Source organism: Pediculus humanus, genomic scaffold (genome assembly GCF_000006295.1).
Source record: "Pediculus humanus corporis 1103172108219 genomic scaffold, whole genome shotgun sequence".
NCBI lineage: Eukaryota > Metazoa > Arthropoda > Insecta > Psocodea > Pediculidae > Pediculus > Pediculus humanus.
In genome coordinates this window covers 6,508-28,191 of record NW_002987789.1, presented here as the reverse complement: position 1 = coordinate 28,191, position 21,684 = coordinate 6,508, and the positions used below count along the sequence as shown (strand labels likewise).

The 21,684-nt window shown below is 28.5% G+C and overlaps 4 protein-coding genes across 4 annotated transcripts; 3 read left to right on the top strand and 1 right to left on the bottom strand.

Annotated features, from left to right (window-relative positions):
- Positions 1-1,730: 1,730 nt before the first annotated feature.
- Phum_PHUM448390 (fatty acid synthase, putative) lies at positions 1,731-11,644 on the top strand (the record flags this gene model as incomplete). The annotated part of the gene is made up of 34 exons (XM_002429644.1): positions 1,731-1,926; positions 2,001-2,153; positions 2,234-2,407; positions 2,492-2,692; positions 2,758-2,996; positions 3,067-3,297; positions 3,385-3,582; positions 3,665-3,796; positions 3,879-4,109; positions 4,198-4,387; positions 4,465-4,694; positions 4,778-5,079; positions 5,152-5,413; positions 5,486-5,594; positions 5,668-5,925; positions 6,018-6,209; positions 6,287-6,444; positions 6,518-6,670; positions 6,750-7,034; positions 7,114-7,325; positions 7,406-7,642; positions 7,738-7,852; positions 7,926-8,105; positions 8,181-8,360; positions 8,431-8,629; positions 8,711-8,894; positions 8,983-9,128; positions 9,196-9,443; positions 9,525-9,722; positions 9,804-10,086; positions 10,160-10,375; positions 10,483-10,784; positions 10,875-11,384; positions 11,462-11,644. 34 exons carry the CDS (start codon positions 1,731-1,733, stop codon positions 11,642-11,644), a joined length of 7,287 nt encoding a protein of 2,428 aa, XP_002429689.1.
- A 2,317-nt stretch (positions 11,645-13,961) lies between these two features.
- Positions 13,962-14,928, top strand: Phum_PHUM448380 (alpha-tocopherol transfer protein, putative; the record flags this gene model as incomplete). The annotated part of the gene is made up of 5 exons (XM_002429643.1): positions 13,962-13,984; positions 14,073-14,149; positions 14,223-14,382; positions 14,463-14,598; positions 14,683-14,928. 5 exons carry the CDS (start codon positions 13,962-13,964, stop codon positions 14,926-14,928), a joined length of 642 nt encoding a protein of 213 aa, XP_002429688.1.
- A 1,063-nt stretch (positions 14,929-15,991) lies between these two features.
- On the top strand, positions 15,992-17,511 carry Phum_PHUM448370 (mitogen-activated protein kinase ERK-A, putative; the record flags this gene model as incomplete). The annotated part of the gene is made up of 4 exons (XM_002429642.1): positions 15,992-16,028; positions 16,341-16,819; positions 16,915-17,048; positions 17,232-17,511. 4 exons carry the CDS (start codon positions 15,992-15,994, stop codon positions 17,509-17,511), a joined length of 930 nt encoding a protein of 309 aa, XP_002429687.1.
- A 2,450-nt stretch (positions 17,512-19,961) lies between these two features.
- Phum_PHUM448360 (Phospholipase A2, putative) lies at positions 19,962-21,121 on the bottom strand (the record flags this gene model as incomplete). The annotated part of the gene is made up of 6 exons (XM_002429641.1): positions 19,962-20,136; positions 20,240-20,383; positions 20,459-20,618; positions 20,732-20,761; positions 20,895-20,971; positions 21,102-21,121. 6 exons carry the CDS (start codon positions 21,119-21,121, stop codon positions 19,962-19,964), a joined length of 606 nt encoding a protein of 201 aa, XP_002429686.1.
- Between the last annotated feature and the right edge of the window lie 563 nt (positions 21,122-21,684).

The following is a 21,684-nucleotide window of genomic DNA, read 5'->3' as shown; positions in this document are numbered from 1 at the left end:
TGAATGCCTTTTTAATAATAATAATAATTAATTATTTATTGTTAATTAGTGTTAAACTTTTATTATTATTATTATTATTAATGAGTAAATCGATAGTAACGTGTAGTGCATGAAATAATTAAACGATGATTTTTCCATTAAAATCTTCATAAATAATATAAATATTTAAGTAAAATTAAATTACTTTTGTAATTTTATATTATATAAATATATTTTTTATAAAAAAAAAAAAAAAATATTATTTAAGTTTACACGATAATAAACTATTTATATATATATTGTGAGATTAAATAATATTTTTTTAAAAATCAGTATTATTTAAACAAAATAATAATAATAATAATAATAACTTGATTGTTTTTAATATAAAAAAAAATTGATTTGTTATTCTAATGAGTGCAATGCCCCCTTCCTCCCCCCTCCCCATATACATGGCGTATCGTGTTGGTCTAGAAGGGGAACCAATAAAAAAAAAATTTTTTTTTTAAACTCACACTCTCTTTTTTTTATAAATTTCCAAAGATTAGGACAAATTTTTGTGTTATTTTAAGTATGTATATTAATAATAATAATAATAATAATTTTAATAGTTTTAATAATCACCTTAGGACTTTACAAATTAATTGAAAAAAAATAATTTTTTTTTTAAAAAATAAATGTAATAAAAAATTTTGTAACTTGTAACAATTTTTTGTTTGTTTGTTTCGTTTGTAAGTGTCCTAAGGTTGTTATTATTATTATTATTTTTCATTTGTTTATTGAATAAATGGAAATAAAGGAATACATAATTATATCCTGTTTGATTTGATTTGATCTTTGAACCCCGTAAAAAAAAAAAAAAAAAAATACCTTGAACTCTTTTTTTTTTTCTTTTTTTTTTGCACATTTTTATTGTTATTACCTTATTGAATAAATGTAACAAATTTTTTTTTTTTTTTGTTTCACGATTCCCCCCCCTCCCCCTCCCCCCAAAACAAAAATAATAATAATTATTTTTTGTATATTTTTTTTAATAAAATTTGTAAAGGGAAAAAAATTTCTAATTTTTTTTCTAAAATAGAAAATTGAATCGAACATGAAATTTTAGAATTTTTTTTTTTTTTGTAAAATGTGATTGATTGATTGATTGATTGATTGTTATTAATTAATTTACTTTTGTAAAAAAGTAATTATTTTTAAATTACAATTTAATTTATTTTTTAATGGTATTAAATTGTGTAAACGATTTTGTGATTTATTGTTGTCACGGAATCAAAATTATTAAATTTTTTTTTTTTTTTTTTTTTTGTTGTTGTTAGAATTAATTAGATATAAAATGAAGTTTTTTTTTTTTTGAATATAAATAAGGGGGATTTGTGACCCAGGAGTTAAAATATGGATTTAATTAATATGCTCATCAACATTTTTTTCGCACCATTATATAAAACAATTTTTTTTAAGAAATTAAATTCTTTGTTTTTCTGTGCGGTGGGCCTTGGACGGACCATAAGGGCTTATTTTTTTATTTATTTATTTATTATTTATTTTTATTTTAATGGTGTAGAGTGATAATATCATAATTTTTAACACAAATATAATAATAATAATACTAGTTAGTTAAAATTTTTTTAATAAGGTTAAGAAATAACCATCGGTTAGTAATAAATAATTTTATATTTTTATTATAAATAATTTATATTTTTTTGTGTATAATTTATTTATTTATTTATTTATTTAATTTAGAATTAATCATGAGATCTCCGAGTGAATGTCGGGCTAGAAATAAAATTGCCGGGGTTAGAATAGCACATCCACCACCTGGAGAAGAAATTGTTATATCTGGACTTTCTGGACGATTTCCGGATAGTGATAACGTTTACGATTTCAGAGATAAATTATTTAAAAAAATTGATTTAGTTTCCGACGATGACAGACGATGGAAATTAAGTACGAACGAATTCATTATCTTTTAAATAAACCTTTTCACGATTAAAAATTAAATTTTTTTTTTTTTTTTTTAGATCATCCGGAAATCCCTCAAAGAACTGGTAAAGTTAATTTTGTATCGAAATTCGATGCTTCATTCTTCGGTTTACATTATAAACAAGCCCACACTATGGATCCGATGGGTAGATTGCTTATGGAAAGAACATATGAAGCTATCGTAGATGCAGGTATTATTATTATCATTATTTAAAATAAAATCTCATTTTTTTATGAATATTTTGATACTGACAAAATCAATTTATAATAGGTATCAATCCGGAAGAATTGAGAGGAAAACGATGTGGAGTTTTTGTCGGTACTTGTTTTAGCGAATCGGAAAAAACCTGGTTTTACGAAAAGTTAAATGTTAACGGTTTTGGTATAACAGGATGTTCGAGAACCATGTTGGCCAACAGGATTTCTTATTGGTTGGGAGTTAACGGTTGGTGTATTAATTCTATTGATGTATTAAAATCTCGGATTTTTTTTTTTTTGTAAACAAAGGTTTTATGATTTTTTTTTTCAGGACCGAGTTATACCGTTGATTCAGCCTGTTCTTCTTCATCCTATGCCATAGATCAGGCCTATCAAAATATCAGACAGGGTAATTGCGACATGGCCATAGTCGGGAGTAGTAATTTGTGTTTACATCCGTACGTATCACTTCAGTTTTTTCGTCTTGGAGTACTGTCCAAAGATGGCGCATGTAAATCATTTGACGAATGCGGTAAGTAAAGAAAATTATTTTAAAAAGAAAGTTTTATGCGTATACTTAAAATTTATTTGTTTTAGCGAACGGATACTGCAGATCCGAAGCCGTTCCGGTTGTAATTTTACAAAAAGCAAAAGACGCACGAAGAATTTATTCCACCATAGTCCATTGCAAAACTAATTGCGACGGTTACAAAGAAGAAGGTATCACCTACCCGAGCGGTCAAATACAATATGAATTATTACGTGAATTTTACGAAGAATGCGGCGTGAATCCCACGACGGTCAATTTCATTGAAGCTCACGGAACCGGAACTAAAGTAAATTAATTTGCGTCGAGCAACTTTGTAAAATTAAAAATTTTCCTTACCGAATTTTTTTTTTGCACAGGTTGGCGATCCTGAAGAATGTAATACGTTGGATAAAATATTTTGCACCGGAAGAAAAGATCCTCTTTTGATAGGATCCATAAAATCAAATATCGGACACACCGAACCTGCGTCAGGATTGTGTTCCATTACTAAATCCATAATAGCCATGGAATCAGGTTTCATACCACCCAACATACATTTTAAAAAAGCTAGAGAAGGGATACCTGCTTTTACCGAGGGCAGATTAAAAGTAAATAAATCCTCGAACTTATTAATATTAATATTAATTTTTTTTTTTTTTTTCAAATGAACATAATCACTTTTTTAATTTTAAAAGGTGGTCACCGAAAAAGAACCTTGTACCGGAGGTCTCTTCGGCGTGAATTCATTCGGTTTCGGTGGTGCCAACTGTCACATTTTATTAAAATGGAACGAAAAAGAAAAAGTTAATGGAGGATTACCAACTGATAAATTACCGAGATTAGTTTTAATATCTGGTCGTACGGAAGAAGCCGTTGAAGTTTTATTAAACGAAGTAAGAATTCCTCCATTATTTTTTTTTTTTTTATTACAAAAAACTAAAACTAATTTGGAATCCATTTTTTTTTTTTTTTTAGTTAGAATCACATCCTATTGATGTCGAGTACGTAAAATTACTACACGATGTTCACTCGGAAAATATTCCCGGTCATTTATATCGAGGTTTTACTATTCTTTCGGAATCTAAAAAGAAAATTAGAGACGTTAAGGTTTCTTTAATTTTTTTTTTTTGTTTATTTTGTGTAAAAATAAAAAAAATTTTGTACATTAATTCTCTCTTTTTTTTTCCAGCACTTTTTCGGTGAAAAGAAACAACTTTTATTCGTATTTTCCGGATTGGAAATGAAAAATTTAAAGTTTGGAAAAACTCTTATGGAAATCCCCGCTTTTGCTAAAGCCGTGGAAAAATGTCACGATGCACTTGTGCCAATGAAAATCAATCTTAAAAAATTCATCCTGGAAAATAACGTAAAAAATGTTGGGGATTTAATACATAACATGGTTGCAACAACTGCCATACAAGTAAGTTAAAAAAAAAAAAAATTTATTTATTTAAATATTCGTAGTTTAAACAAAAAAAATCATTTTTTTTTTTTTTTTTCAAATTTAGGTAGGACTCGTGGATCTTTTATCATCAATAGGGATTTATCCCGATGGTTTACTAGGACATTCATTCGGTGAATTCCTTTGTGGTTATGCCGATGGTTGTTTTACCGCAGAACAAACAGTCCTGTGTGCTTATTACACCGGTTTGTCTTTGATCGAAAGTAACATCATTCGTGGAGCCATGGTCGAAGTCGGTACGTACGATTAATATTATTATTATTAGTTTTTTTTTCACTTTAACTTGATGCTAAAAATTAAATTTTAATTTTAGAAATGGAGTATTCAAAATTGAGATTATATTTACCATCTGAAATTGATGTCGCTTCTCGTGACGCTTCCGATTCTTGCGTACTCTCGGGTCCTGCGGACGACATAAGAAAATTCTCGAAAAAATTAATCAACGATGGAGTTTCAGTAACGGAAATATTTTCTTTTAATTTACCACTGCATAGTCGTTACACCGCGAAAGCTGCACCCAAACTCCTCGAATATTTAAAAAAAGTTTGTTAATTTTTTCTTTCTAACATATCTTTCTTGTATAAAAAAACATTTAAAAAAAAAATTATTAATGTATTGTTACACAGGTAATTCCAAATAGCAAACCCAGATCGAGCAAGTGGATCAGTTCTTTGACGACTTCCGGTTTAATGAGTTTTTCAGAAATCAAATTGTGTTCACCTAAATATTTCACCGCGGAACTTTTAAATCCGATTCGTTTCGACAATTCCCTGATGCAAATTCCAAAAAAAGCCGTCGTACTCGAAATATCCCCATTTGCGACGTTACAAAAAAATTTAAATAATTTAAAAAATCCCGTTTTAAGTTTTCCTTCGGTGGATGAAAAATACACGAGCGAATTTAACGCAGCGTTTGGTGCCATCGGAGAGTAAGAGATTTTAGTTGTTGGAAATGGCATCGAGATGATGATAGTCGAATTACTACATTTATTTTTTTATAGGTTATACGAATTAGGTTTCCAACCGCAAGTCACGAACCTGTATCCACCAGTTCAATATCCTGTTTCTAAAGGAACTAAAATGATTTCACCGTTCGTGAAGTGGAACCACTCTTTGGATTGGTATATTACGTCATACAGAATGCAAGAAAAGATTAAAAGCGGCGAAAGATCTGTTACGGTTAACATAAAAGATGAAGATTTTGAATTTATAACCGGACACATGATCGATGGTAGAAATTTATTTCCGGCCACCGGATATTTGGTAAGTTTATTTAATTATATATATAAGTGTATTATTAACCTTTTCAAACAATTTTTTTTTTAATTTTTTTAGACTTTAGTTTGGGAAACTTTCAGTATGATATTAGGTCAATTTTACACTCAGCTTCCCATAGTTTTCGAAAATGTTAAATTTAACAGAGCTACCACGGTGCCAAAAGATGGTAAGAAGAAAAAAGATTTTTTTGTTTTTTTTAAAAAGGTTTAATTTTATTAATTTCAGTTTTTTTTTTTAAGGTTCCGTCGAATTTGTTATATCCGTGCAAAAAGCATCCGGTAAGTTTGAAATTTCAGAAGGTGGGGCGCCCATCGTCACGGGTCGAGCTTTTATGCCTGAAAACGTCGATGAAGAAACAATGAATTTACCCGAACAAAGTCCGGCAGAAGGTGAGGGTTTGATACCTTTGAACGGTCGAGATGTTTACAAAGAATTAAGACTTCGTGGTTATCATTACAAGGGATTGTTTAGAGGTTTAGTTTCGTTAGATAATTTAGGTAATTAAAAACTAATTTTTTTTTTTTTACTACTACTAACGCGAACCTTAAATTTTTAATCTCACTTTAAAAAATTTTTTTTTTTTTAATAGGAAAAACAGGGAAAATTATTTGGTCGAATAACTACGTCGCATTCATGGATAATTTATTACAAACTCAAATTTTACAAGAGGATACGAGAAGTTTGTACGTACCGACAACGATTAAAAAATTGGTTATTAATCCGTTAAAACACATGCAATGCGTACAAAAGGCAACAGTGGAAGAAAATAAGGACGTTATATGTAATTACATGGTTTCATTAGTTCTTTTTAAAATGAATTCATTTTTATTAATTTTTTGTGTAAAATGTTTATTACAGTGAACGTATCAATTTACAAAGATATAAAAACAATCATTTCCGGCGGAATTGAAATTTACGAATTAAGAGCCACGCAAATCCCACGGAAAAAACCATTGGGCGAACCTGTTTTGGAAAGGCATAGATTTATGCCACACGTAACGCGAAACGAATCCGAGGTATTTAACGTGATTTTCATTTTATCATTAAGGTGATTTGGGAAAACGTTACGAAATTTCGTTAAAATTTCAGGCTCTGAGCCTTTTGGAAGCTCTTAGACTTTGCATTCACGTTATTTTAGAAAATGTTCAAAGCATTAAAGTTAAAGTCGTGGAATTGGGTGATGCCGAAGATCTTGCTTGCAATATGGTGGCTTCCATTTTGGGTGATTTACCCTTAGTTCAGGTAAATTATATTAAAACTAAGGAAGTTTTTAGTTAAACTTGAACTTTTATAAAGTTTTAAAATTTTTTTTTTGTTTTAGGCAGAGATAATCGTATTGACGTCGAACAATCAGAAAACGGGTGACATTTCTCCCGGAATAACGGTCGAAGATAAAAAAATTACAGCAGAACAAAATTGTTTGGCAGTCATCGGTAGGAATTTATTACAAGATTCCGCGCAAGTCGAACAAACTTTGAAATCTTTAAAACCCGAGGGTTATTTAATTGTACGTGAAAATTTAAATGATTCGTTACCGTTGGATGATTTTCACGTACTCGTGAATAGAGTCGTCGGAAATGAAGTTATACTATTATTAAAAAGCAAGGTAATGATGAAAAATTTGTACCGGAAATGGATTCCAACGTCGTTTCCCTATTCTTAACACGTGGAAAATTTTATTACAGTCGAGTGTTGAAAAAGTACCAACGAACGAAGCAATCGAAGTTTTCAAAATATCAGAAAAGGATGAATTTCAATGGATAGAACCATTGAAAAAGAGTTTAACCAACGAATCCGTAAAAACAATATTTTTAGTTTCGGAAAAAGAAGAAAACAACGGTTTATTAGGTTTTGTTAATTGCATAAGAAAAGAGCCGGGGGGCGGTGAAAAAGTCAGGTATTTTATCTCCCCTTTTGAAGTTTTAATTCCTTTCGAAAGTTTTGGTTAATAAAAAGAAAATTTTTTTTTTTTTAAAGGGGAGTTTTCGTTTTCGATAAAGACGCTCCGAGTTTCGATCTGACAAATCCGTTATACGCCGAACAATTGGAAAAAGGTTTAGCCGTTAACATTTACAAAAATAAAAAATGGGGTACCTACAGGCACGAAGCTCTTCCCTCCAATCAAACCGTCGGTGCCGAACATATTTATTTCAATACCGAAATAAGAGGAGATTTATCCTCTTTGACCATGTACGAGGGTCCTTTGAACGTTAAGTAAGATTCTAATTATCATTATTTTAATTTTTCGAAATGATTTTATAGAAAAATAATAATAATAATAATAATTATTATTATTATTATTATTTCAGTAAATACGATGACGAAGAAGTCATTATATATTACGCGGCCATCAATTTTAGAGATGTCATGTTAGCGAGTGGAAAATTAGCCATAGATGCCGCTGCCAAGGGTAGAATTAATCAGGTACGTTAAATTTAAAACGGTAAAATAAATTTCAGGTTTTAATTTATAAATGGAAAATTGATTAAATTTTCAGCAATTACCCATCGGATTAGAATTTTCCGGAAGAATGGCGAAAAGTGGTAAGCGTGTGATGGGAATGACGAAACACGGAGCTCTCGCATCAAAAATACACACGAAAGATGTTTTACTTTGGGAAGTCCCTAAAAGTTGGTCACTCGAACAAGCGGCTTCCGTGCCCATCGTTTACGCTACGGTATTTACAAGAAATAACATCGACTTACATCCTTTTTGAATGTCTCGTAATTGATAGTTACTCATCATTTCTCAGGTGTACACGTCTTTGGTGGTCAGAGGTCGTTTGCAAAAAGGTGACTCCGTACTCATACATTCAGGTACGGGAGGTGTGGGATTGGCTGCTTTATACGTTGCTACCTATTTCGAATGTAATATATTCACTACGGTGGGCACTCAGGAAAAAAGAGACTATTTGAGAAATTTGTACCCGGGGGTAAGAATAAAAATATTTTTATGAAATATTCTTTTGTTATGAAAACTCAAACCACGAAGAAAATTTTCAGATACCCGAGAGCCATATTGGTAATTCGAGAGACACGAGTTTCGAAGACATGATTAACAGGGAAACGAATGGAAGAGGTGTCGACGTCATATTGAATTCTCTGTCCGAAGAAAAATTACAAGCGTCCATGAGATGTTTGGCAAAAGGTGGAAGATTTTTAGAAATTGGTAAATTTGATTTATCCAACGACAATCCAATAGGTAAGAAAATAATTAATAATAATAATAATGTTCAATTAAAATAGTTACGGAAATAAAAAAAAAAAAATTTTTTTCTTACAGAAATGGAAATATTTTTAAAGGACACAAGTTTTCACGGCGTGCATTTGGACGGTCTTCTTTATTCTAAAAATCAAAATAAGCGATTGGAAGTTCGTGACCTTCTTGGAGATGTTTTAAAAAAAGCAAGAATTGCACCTTTGAAAACGACCGTTTACGATTTTACAGAATGCGAACAAGCTTTCAGGTATTTTTAAAAAAAAAAAAAAAAAAAAAAAAAAAAATTTTTTTGTTCACTTCGATTAGGTATTATAATTCCTTTTTTTTTTTTAAAGGTATTTAACTACTGGTAAACATATCGGAAAGGTGATGCTTAAAATGAGAGATGAAGAACCTGTGGATGTGATGGTACCTGAACCTAAACTTTTCGACGCCGTGCCGCAAGTTTGTTGTTCCCACACGAAATCTTACGTAATCTTAGGTAAGAAACCTCAAATGGTGACGTCACTACGTAAATGTGCGAAATTATTTTTTTTTTTTTTTTATAGGAGGACTCGGTGGATTCGGATTGGAATTGGCGGATTGGTTGGTTATGCGAGGAGCAAGAAAACTCGTGCTTACGTCCAGGTCAGGTTTAAAAACCGGATATCAAGCCCTGAGAATTCGTTTATTCAAAACGTACGGAGTGGAAGTCATTATTTCGACGGAAGATGTCACCACCGAACAAGGAGTGACGAATTTATTAAAATCCGCCGAAAAATTAGGACCCGTTGACGCCATATTTAATCTAGCCGTGGTTTGTAAAAGAAGGAACGACTCGTTATTTTCCCGCTTAAAACTAAAAGGAATAATGCCAATTTCTTTTTTTTCAATTTAGGTTTTGCGAGACGCCATATTTGAAAATCAAACGGATGAAGCTTTTAATGTTTCTTTCGGTCCCAAAGCCGTAGCTACGAAACACTTGGACAAAGTCAGTCGACAACTTTGCCCCGCTCTACAGTATTTTGTCATATTTTCAAGCGTTTCCTGCGGAAGAGGTAATGCCGGACAAACCAATTACGGAATGGCAAATTCGGTAAGAAAAACACGTAAAAAATGAATAAATTCCTTACTTACAATATTTCATAATGATGATGATGATGATGATGATGATTAGGTGATGGAAAGAATATGCGAAAAAAGAGTAGAAGAAGGATATCCGGGTTTGGCCATACAATGGGGTGCCATAGGAGAAGTCGGATTGGTTGCCGAAATGCAAGAAGACCATCAGGAATTGGTTATAGGAGGAACTCTTCAACAATCCATAGCATCTTGTTTAAAATGTTTAGACGTATTTTTAAAACAAAAACATCCTGTGGTGGCATCGATGGTGGTGGCAGAAAAAAAAGCAGGAGGATCAGGAGGTGGAAATATCGTCGATGCCGTCGTCAATATTTTAGGCAAGTTTTTTAACCCTTCAAAAACTATTATTATTATTATTATTATTATTAATATTAATTTTATTCGTTTCAGGTCTTCAAGATTTGAAAACTGTTTCGTTACATTCGTCGTTAGCCGAATTAGGTATGGATTCGATGATGGCGGTAGAAATAAAACAAACGCTTGAGAGAGAATTCGACGTGTATTTGACGGCTCAAGATATCAGAGGTTTAACTTTTGCCAAACTCAAACAACTCGCCGACAACAGCGCCGAGGGTGGTGAAAAAGGAGAAATGATACCGATTCAAGGTCGGGAAAAATTCTTAAGAAAATTACTTTGCCGAATAACAAAAAAAAAAAAAAAAAAAAAAAAAAGGTTCTCGAATGACAAACAACCTTTTTATTATAATTTTCAGAAACCGAAGTGAAAAGGTTGGAACATCAAAGGTTATTATTCCGATTGATAGCGGATGAAGAAACGGCGACAAAATCAATGATGAAATTAAAAACGGGACAAATGAACGAGGGGTTGGAAGAAAAATTGAAATCGTTACACGGAAAAGTTCCCCCGATATTTTTCATACCTGGTTTCGAAGGAGTCGCTTCCGTACTAGAACCTTTAGCCCTGAAAGTCAATTGTCCGATCGTAGCCCTACAATTTCCCTACAACGATTCCATAAATGCCAACATAACCGATATCAGTAAAAGAATGTTGAAGGTTGGTAAACCTTTTCCAATGGGAATTCCCCTTTTAAAAAAAAAAAAAAAAAAAAATTTAACGAACAATTTCTCATTGTCAATTTTGCAGGATGTGAGAGCTCACATGGTTCCGTCATTTCCATTTTTCATCGTCGGCTACAGTACGGGCTCGCTGACGGCACTCGAAATAGCTCGGGAATTGGAAAAAGAGGGTTACAAAGGAGTCGTCGTTTTACTCGACGGCGCTCCGGATTATTTGAAAAAAATCGTATCGACCGTTTTCGGTGATTTGGAAGATTTGAATTCGCTCGATTCGAATTTGCTTCACGCCATTTACAATTTATTCGTACCCGGCACGAATATCAAAATAAGAGACGAACTAAACACATTGAAAACGTGGGAAGACAAATTGGCCTACATGGAAAAAGTTATACCCGAACAAGTTTTGGATCGAAAAGAACATCAGAAACGGATAACAAACGATTTTCGTCATCGTTTAACGGCCGTAATTAAATACGATGCGTCGAAATGTGAAAAATTATCATCTAAAATTATTTTGATAAGACCCGTCGAACAATTTTTACCCGCCATTTTACCAGAAGATTATAATTTATCCCTCGTGAGTATTTTGTATTACGATGACGATACGTCTTATATTTTATACTTTGACTAAAACCTGATATTTTTTGTTTTCAGTTATTTAAAAATCCAGCGGATGTTTATTTTGCCGAGGGTAATCATTTATCAATGTTAGATGCTTCAAAAGTAGGAAACGTTATTAACGAAACGTATAATAATTTAACATTAAACGTTTTCCCGAAAATGATTCAAGAATTGGACGTTTCACTCGAAAGAATCGAACCTGTGAAAACGCGTTGAAAATTCCCCTCCCCCCGTCCCTCCCCCCATCGTTTAGTACGGTAAAATTAATGTTAAAAAGGAGAAAAAATGATCATTTTTCCGTTAATAAAATTTTGTTTTGATTTTGTGAATTGAGAAAATTACTGTCTGGGATAGTTAATAAAGGTCAAAGTTCATCTTCACCGGTAACAATAATTATTTACCCTATCGACATTCCATCCCTTATTTTTTCGTTAAGTGGAAAACAACAACAACAACAACAAACGAGAAAAACGTTTAGAAATTTCATTTGTTAATATTTAAAATGGAGGGCGCGACATTAAAAACAAATTTAATAAAACGTTTTGTACGTTTTAAGTAAAAAAAAAGAAAGGGAAATTAAAAAAAATTTTTTTTTTTTTTTTTAAATCTAACGAGAATTTCGAAATAAGAAAAATGAAAGAAAGAAAATTTAAAAATCATTTTCCGGAAGGACGATCATTTCGCAATAATAATAATAATAATAATAATCGGGTAAAAAAAAAAAAGAAAAACTTTTAACGCAACCATTACACAAAAAAAAAAATTAAATTACCACCATTACCTGTCCTAGATTTAAGTAATAATAATAATAATAATAATAAATTTTTCGCGTGGTGAAAACAAAAGCCCTTGAATATTTTAAAAAAAAAAAAATAGTAATAATAATGATAATAAAATTTAAAATTTTAACCCCACTCTCGATTCTTACGCTACCGACCAACCGACCGACCGTCGTGCCATTCGCGCCAAAGTTTTATTATAATGTAAACGACATTTTTATTTATTTATTTTTTTTTTCGTTGAAAAACCGTCATTATTATTATTATTTTTAATAAATTATTTGTTCGTCAGTAAAACAATTTTGAATTAATTAAAAAAAAAAAAAAATGGAGTAAGTAATATTTATATATTTTTTTTTTATTAAAAAAAAAAATTGCGTATTTGTTTAAAGGTACGAACCATACCTAAATTTCGACCTGAACAAAAACAATTTATTTATTTATTATTATTATTATTATTATCATAATCATTTAAAAATGATAATTATTATTATTATCATTCGTTTTTAAATAATTATTTATAAAAAAAAAAAAAAACAAACGAGTGAAAATCCACGTAGCCATTTTTTGTCCCCCCTTTTTTCCTTTTTTTTTTTATTGCCAAAATATTTAAATTTATTATTATTATTATTATTATTAACAAATAAAATTATTAATTTCGAATTAAAATTTTTTAAAAACTCAAATTTCGCAATTTTTGGTCAGTTAATAATTTTTAAAGGTCTTTTTCTTTTAGGATAAAAACTACCTCAACTACCTGATTACCTTAACCGATTTTTTTTTTTTTTTTTTTTTAATGAAAATTTGCGTGAAATAACTTCAAACCGTGAATTTTTTTTTTTTTTTTTACAATTTTCATAGTTTTTAACTTTTCCTATCTCTATCTCTATCTCTATCTCTCTCTCTCTCTCTCTCTCTCTTTTTTTCAAATCAAACAAGTGTAAATGAACGAGTTAAGAATACAAAATTTGGCCATTTACGTCACTTATTAAAAAAAAAATTTATTTATTGTTATCCTAATACGCGGATTATTCATTCATATATTGTCACGTTGATATCATCATTATCATTATCATTAATATCATCATCATCATCATCGTTTTTTGTAGGTATTGTAATTTATTTTTATATTCATACCTGACTCTTATAGGTATATATAGAATTATAAAAACGGTAAAATTATGCCCAAAACCCGTTTAAAAATACTTATACTATTATTATTATTATTATTATTATTATTATTATTATTATCATTAATATTTTTAAATTTCTTTTGTGTTACTCCCCTTTCAGGCACCCCCACCACCACCCAACCCCCCAACCATCCAATCTTCACGCCATTTATTCCTATAATAAATATTTACCCGCACGTGAGTTTGTGCGTGTGCGTGCGTGCGTGAGAGAATAATAATAATAATAAACCGTGAATGTTTGATTAATAAGAAAGAAAAAAAAAAAAAATTTACTTAAAATTATTTATGATGATGACCTTAATTACTTTTAAAAGCCTCTAAAAAAAAAAAAAAAAGAAAAAAATTTCTAATTTTGAATTTTATTTTAAATCTTGATGACCTGACAATGAATTTTGTGAAAGCCATTGTCAATGTTAAAATGGCGTGCGTGTGTGCGTGTGTGCGTGTGTTAATTTATATTGCTTAATAATTTTGTCGTAAATAATCGAAATAATTAAATTAGCACGACGATATTATCATTATTATTACCATTATCGCACTTTTTGTGCAAACTAAACATCCATGAATTTATTTAATTTTTTCCAGTTAAGTTATGCAATAAGACGTGTGTTATTGCAAATGGATATTATTATTATTATTATTATTATTATTATTATTTTGTTTTATTTAAAGATTCGATCCGACTCCGGAGGATTTGAGAAATTTAAAAGAATGGATACAAGCAGTACCGTATCTTCCACACAATTTGGGTAATTAAAAAATGTTTTACTTTGACGTCAAAATGGCGGAACGTTGGAAAATAAGAAAATTTCTTTTTTGCAGAGGATCAAGAATTTGCAACGTATTTCAGAGCTTTCAAGGGAAGTTTGGAAAAGACGAAAATATTTATCGATAAATTTTATCAGGGCCGTATTAAGTATCCGGAGATATTAACGAATTTTAATCCACTTTCCGATGGTGCAATGATAGATCAAAAACTCGCGTGAGAATCCCCATCGCCCTTTTCGAACGTAATAATAATTTAATATTTAAAAAAAAAATTAAATTTTTTTTACCTTTCAGGTACAAGGTTCCGTTACCGCAAAGAGCCAAAGATGGTAGTTTAATAATAGCAACAAAAATAAGAGACTGCGAAATTGATTTTGATCCATGCGAAATATTCAAAATGTATGCACTCATGTTTAAAATATTGGTTTTGGTAAGTCGTCCTTTTTCTCACGTCGTCCATCTTTTCTTCTGACATTTTTTTCTGTGATTAATAAATAAATGAATGAAATTATAGGAAAATCAAATTAAAAATGGTAGAGTTGTTTTCATAGCCGATTGCAAAAACGTTAAATTTTCACATATAAAAAAAATGACGCCACAAATAGTTGCGACCGTTATGGGTGTCATAACGACCATATTTCCATACAGGATTTCAGGAATGCATGCAATTGGACTTCCACAAGCGGCAGAATGGATGGTGACTTTAGTGAAATCTTTAGTAAAACCTAAATTAGCCGAAAGAGTAAGAGACATTTTTTAAAAAGAATTTGCTGCGTAATTTTGTAACGAATAACCGATTTTAACATGGATGTTATTATTAACAGACAAGCATTTACGAAATGCTTAATTTTCCTTTGTACTATTATTATTATTATTATTTTAGATTTTTTTACATAAAAATGCAAGCGAATTGTTTGAATGGTATCCGAAAGAAATATTACCAAGCGATTTTGGTGGTGATGGAGAAAGTTTGGAAAAATTACACGGTAGTCAATTTTTTTTTTTAATAATAATTTTACATAAAAAAAAAAAAGGTTGTTAATAATCACTTACTTGTCCGCCATTACAGACGAATTCAAAATTAAACTCGAAGGATACACTTCTCGTCTTTTGAAAGAAGAAATTGAATTGAAAAAATTAGATGCTTTGAGACCGAAAGAAACCGATAACGACATATTTGTTGGATCATTTAAAAAACTTGAAATTGATTAATTTTAATTAATTATTATTTTATTCCAAACGATTTTAAATTAAACGTTTTTTTTAAAACTGCAATTATAATAACTTTTACTTTTAAACTGTTTTTTAAGTTTGTTTATTTAATATTGATTATTTATTGTGAAAAAATAAAAAAACTTATTGATTTTTTAAAAAATTATTCACACTTTTTTGTTTTTATATATAAATAATAAAATAAATATTTTAAAAAGTATTTGAACTGTTTCTTTTTTTTTCCATCACTTTGGAATGTTCCAACTTGTAGAACGAGAGTCAATTCAAGTTTAGTTTTATTAATAAAGTGTTTTATTTTAATTGATTTAAACTAAAAAAGATTTTATAAATGATTTTAAAAATTTAATTTAAAATATTTATTATAAATTTATATAAAATAAATTGAAAATAAATTTATTTAAAAAAAAAAAGTATTTTTTTTGACTGCGTAAGTCACACGTATTGGCAACATTAACGTCTCAAGGACAAAGTGGCGGTTACAAAAAACCGTTGTGTGGTAGTTTGTTTTCTTGTGTGCGCGTAAGTTCGGTTATATATTTATTTTTTTTTTATTCGTGTTGAGTGAAAAAGTGTTCATTTAAGTTTAAAAAATGGAAAACTATTTAAAAATAGAAAAAATCGGTGAAGGTAAGATTTCATTAATATTTTTTCCAAGATAATTATTATGGCATGGCCATATAAAATTATGAAATTTTTTTCTCTCCATCATTTATGTTTTACACTTTTATTATACATAATTAATAATAGTATGAAGGAAAATTATTTTTACCGTTTATTTCAATTAATAAAGAATAATTTATATGTGCATTGAAAGTATGCATTCTGTGCAAGTCATAAATTGCTCAATAATTGTTTTACATTATGCATTATAGTTGATTCAATTTTTTATTTTTTTAATGATTTCCCTCAATCACGTGATACTTAATTATTAATTATTAGGAACTTATGGAGTTGTTTTCCGTGGTAAAAACATAAAAACCGGTGCAATGGTGGCCATGAAAAAAATAAGACTGGAAAATGAAGATGAAGGAATACCATCAACTGCAATCAGAGAAATATCATTGCTTAAAGAATTACAAAATCCAAACGTTGTATCTCTCCAAGATGTTATTATGGAAGATGCTGGACTTTATTTAATATTCGAGTTTTTGACTTGTGATCTCAAAAAATACTTGGACAATTTAGAAAAAAAATACCTAGAAGAAGCTCAATTGAAATCATTTTTATATCAAATTTTGGATGCGATATTATTTTGTCATCAACGAAGAATTTTGCACAGAGATCTAAAGCCTCAAAACCTACTAGTTCAAGGTGATAGTATTATTAAAATTGCCGATTTGGGTTTGGGTCGTGCTTTTGGAATTCCTGTGCGAGCATATACTCATGAAGTGGTCACACTATGGTACAGAGCTCCTGAGGTAAGCATTTAAAATCAAAAACGATATGAACTTTAAGTGTTGGTATGATTCGAATAAGATTGTTTTACAATAAAATTTTTAAATTTTAATTGCAGATACTTTTAGGTGCTCTAAGGTATTCATGTCCAGTTGATATTTGGTCAGTCGGATGTATATTTGCTGAAATGGCTACAAAAAAGCCTCTATTTCAAGGAGATTCAGAAATCGATCAGCTTTTTAGAATTTTCAGGTAAGATTTTACAATATATATATATGTTATAATTTTAATCATTGAATCGAGAATAATTTTAAAGCAAATTTTTTTAAAAATTAAACACAACACAATCATTAATTTTTAATTTAAATAAAACAGCTTAATGGCAGTTAATAATTTTAACATTAACACATTTTAAACATTAATTTTACTAAATAGAATATTAACAACACCAAATGAAACAACATGGCCCTCTGTTAGCGATCTGAGGAATTTCAGTCCAACATTTCCAAATTGGACGACATATTCTTTAAACACTGCCATTAATGAAAAATTAAATAAAAGGGAAATGGATAAGACTGGCTATGATTTACTACAAAAAATGTTTATTTATGATCCAGCGAGGAGAATCAGTGCAAAAGCAGCAGTTAAACATCCTTATTTTGATGATTTGGATAAAACAAAGTTACCATCTCATAATTTTGTACAAAATTATTGAGATCTCGCACATTTTATACAAAACTCGAACAGTTTTTAAAACAAAAAAAAAAAACATTTTAACAGTAATGAGGTTTTATTCGAAAGAGAAAACAATAGGTTTCCATGAAATAAATTTAATAAACAAAACAGATTTTTTTAAATCATGCAAAACCCATGTATTAAACGATACATGTGTGTGTGTGTTGTGTACATACAAGAATCACTGCACAAAAATTGTTACAAGTCACAAATTTAATTTAAAAACATATTATTCAATATTCATTCTTATAAAATAATATTTAGTTAAAGGTTCGAGAACATTTTTCTAAAATAATAATAACATAAATAGTATTACCAAAAAAGATTATTATTAATCAAAAAGGACAACTCACTGAATCATTATACCAATGAACATACTTATATATATATATATTATTTATAATGAATTTTTTCGATTTCGATTATGTTATCAATTATTTCTATTCTTTTTAATTTTCGAAATATTTTAATTAGTTTTTTTTTTATAATAATAATAATTAATTAGCCATTATTTTTTATTTGTAATATAAAAAATTATGTAATTAATAATAATAATAATTTTTTATGTTGAGTTTCTTCCAAATAATCTGTTTAACGCGTACATTTTTTTTTTTTTTTTTTTTCTCTTAATTATATACAAAAATATTTTCTTTCATTTATTCTTATTATTTTTTATACGAACACGTACTTTTCTATAAAATAATAATAATAATATTAATGTAATGTATAGTTAACTAATTTATAACTTTAAGTATTAATAATAATAATTAGTAATAAAAAAAATCGAAGAGATTTTCCGGTTTGCTTTTTTTTATTTTTATTTTTCCTCACGCTTCTTTTGGCATTTTATTAATAATTTTACGAATAAAATAAATAAATAAATATAATTTAATTAATTTAATTTTTATTTAATATTTTTTTAACGTCTTCTTCGTCTTGTCCGAAAATAATTTCCAAATTATTTTTCGTATTAATTTTAACGGTTTTATCGTTGTAATCGTTATCGATCGTTTTATAATTGTTAGTATTATTATTATTATTATTATTATTATGATTTGAAAGATCGTTGAACGTTAGAGATGGCGATTTGTAAATGTCGACTGGCATAAATTTCCATTCTTCGCAAAACCACGAATACGATAAATTGTTTCTGAAAATTTATTTTTTTTATTTTTTATTATTTAATTAAATTAGTTTGACCTAAATTATGTACATATATTTTTTTACGTTTATGTAACATAAGTGAAAAAGAAAAAGAAAAAGAGAAAAAATTATTAATAAGTTGAGTTAAAAATTAATAATTACATACATTAACCGCGTAATTTACGACCGAGAATTATTAATAATAATAATAAATTGTAATTGAATTTTTTTTTTTATGTAGTATTCGATAGATAAAACAATTTAAAATTTTAATAATAATAATAATAATAAATAAATAACTACAAAGTCGTTAAAAAAAAAAAAAAATTATCACGTATTATATACAAATCGTTAAAAAAAAAAAAAAAAAAAAAACTTTTTCATTTTATTTTTATTTTTATTTTTGCCGTTATTATTATTATTATTATTATTATTATTTAAACGTATTAAGGGTTGAAATTACCCTTTGGGGAAGTAAAAACAACAACCACAACAACTTTAAAAAAATTTTATATTTTTTTAAAACTGGAGGATTTTAAATAAAAAAAAAAAAATAAACTTATTATTAACGAAGTTAATATAATTTTATTATCCTTATCATTATTATTTAATACCATAAAATATCAATAAAAAATAATTGTTTTCAATTAAAATTATTATTATTATTATTAATGTTTAAAAGGGGGGGGAGGTGGGGAGAAAAAAAAATTATTTTAATATTCACAAAGTTATTATTACTACCGTGTAATTAAAAAAAAAAAAATTATTTTTTTTTCTTATTACTTTACCAGTAAGTACCACGTGTTAATTTCTTACTACTACCAGTAAGTACCACGTGTTAATTTCGTACTTACTACCAGTAGTACCACGTGTTAATTTATTAATTTAATCAAAATAAAAAACTTATCAAAACTTATGTAAAATAATTTTATGATACAAAAAAAAAAAAAAAAAAAAAATTAAACGATACTAATTTCCTCCAGGAAGTTGTTGTTGTTGTGATTGTGATTGTGTGATGTTATTCCAAGATCGCGAGAATAGATTTCCTTATATTTTTAAACGATAAATCGTAGTCGAGGAAGGTAGTAGGAGTAGGAGTAGTAGGAGGAGGAGTAGGAGCGGGAGGAAGAATCGAAGGATTTTTGGCACTTTAACTTTTTTTGCGTGTAAACGTATGGGAAAAAATAAAATAAAATAAAAAAATAAAAAAACTAAAATTTTTACTAATAAAATTACAAAAAATTAAATTGGATTTTGGTGTGGTACGCGTGATAAAAGATAGATTTTTTATAAAATTATAAGATGTCTATTACCGCCGAATATACCGCTAAATAAATTAGAAAATAATTTTTTTTTTAAATTATAAATTCTAACTAATCCGCTACTACCACTACCACTACTAAAACTAAAACTACTGCTAGGTTTATACGGTCGATTCCGACGAAATTCTCCTACGCTGCACCTACTTCAAAACAAATTATATCATTTCCGTTTCCGTTTTTTTTTTTTTTACTAAAAGTTTAGCAATCGAGGGTATTATTATTATTATTGATGACGATACTCACCTCATAGCCTGTGGACAAAACCTTCTTTCTGAAATGCATGTACCTTGAGCAACGTTAAAATAAATCGAACCTATTATATTTGCTATGTTACTTTTAGTTTTTTCCAAACACCTTCTAAACGCATTGTCGCAATCGCAATGAGACCTGAAAAAAATTATTTTAATAAAAAAAATGTCTTCCATATTTAAAAAAAAAATTAGGTATTGTTTAATTTAAAACCTTGTGAAGGGTGAAAAATTACAAATACCATTCCTACATTGACCTGGCTCTAATTGTATCGGACAATGATCATGTTCTCTACAACATCTATCTTCTTTAACCCATATCCCAAGGTCGTTATATGAATTTGCTACGTTTCCGGTTCCGCACCATTTCGTACCTGTTTAAAATTATTATTATCATTATTATAATTATTTCTTAGAAATAATTAATTTAAATATTAATAATTTGTTATGGTCTTTAAGTTTTTTTTTTTTTTTTTTGAATTTAAACGTCCAAGTTTTTCGTCGACAATCAATGATTCTTAATAATAATAATAATAATGATAATAATAATAATAATAATAGTGACAAGAATTATCAATTAAAAAATAAAACAATCGACCTTCTATTTAAAATGATTATTCAATTTTCATTATTTTTTAATTGATTTCTACCATCACCACCACCACCACCACCACCACCACTACTACCACCATCACTACAACCACCACTACTACTACCACTACCCCTACTGCAATCACCTTTGACATTATTTTAACATGTTGCTTTTTTAATTAGGGAAAAGAAAACTTTATACGTTTAATTTAACATTACAAAAGGTTTGTCCTTTGCAAAATACAAACACAAACAAACAAACAAACACATTGGGTGATTGTTTCATTCTTTCTTTCTTTTATACACGTACAATTAAAAATAATTAACAAAGAATAAATTAAGATGAAATTATATAACAATTTCGGATACAGACAATGGGGAGTATAGTACGCAACGACGACATTTTTTATTTGGCAATAAATACTGGATACATAAATAATCATTATGAGAGATTAACTATTTTTTTTTTTTTTGCAATCGAAAAAATAAAAGCATTGTGTTTTTTTAAATGATGTAAAATAATAATGATAATAATGATAATAATATTATTTTCGTACGAGAGAGAAGGGAAATTTAAAAAAAAAATTTGATTCGCTCGCGCCATTTTTTTTTTTTTTTTATTACAAATTATCCGTTATTTTTGTAATATTTTTTATAACAACACGATTATTAAACATTTTATTATTATTATTATTATTAAGAAATTTTATATATAAATATTATTTTCAATTACATAATATCGAAAATTTTTCTCGAAGATGATTTTTAAAAAAAAAATGGCAAGGACGTTTTACGATTAATCCATAATGAGTGCATTCGTTCGTTTATTTACGTGAAATTTTTTTTTTT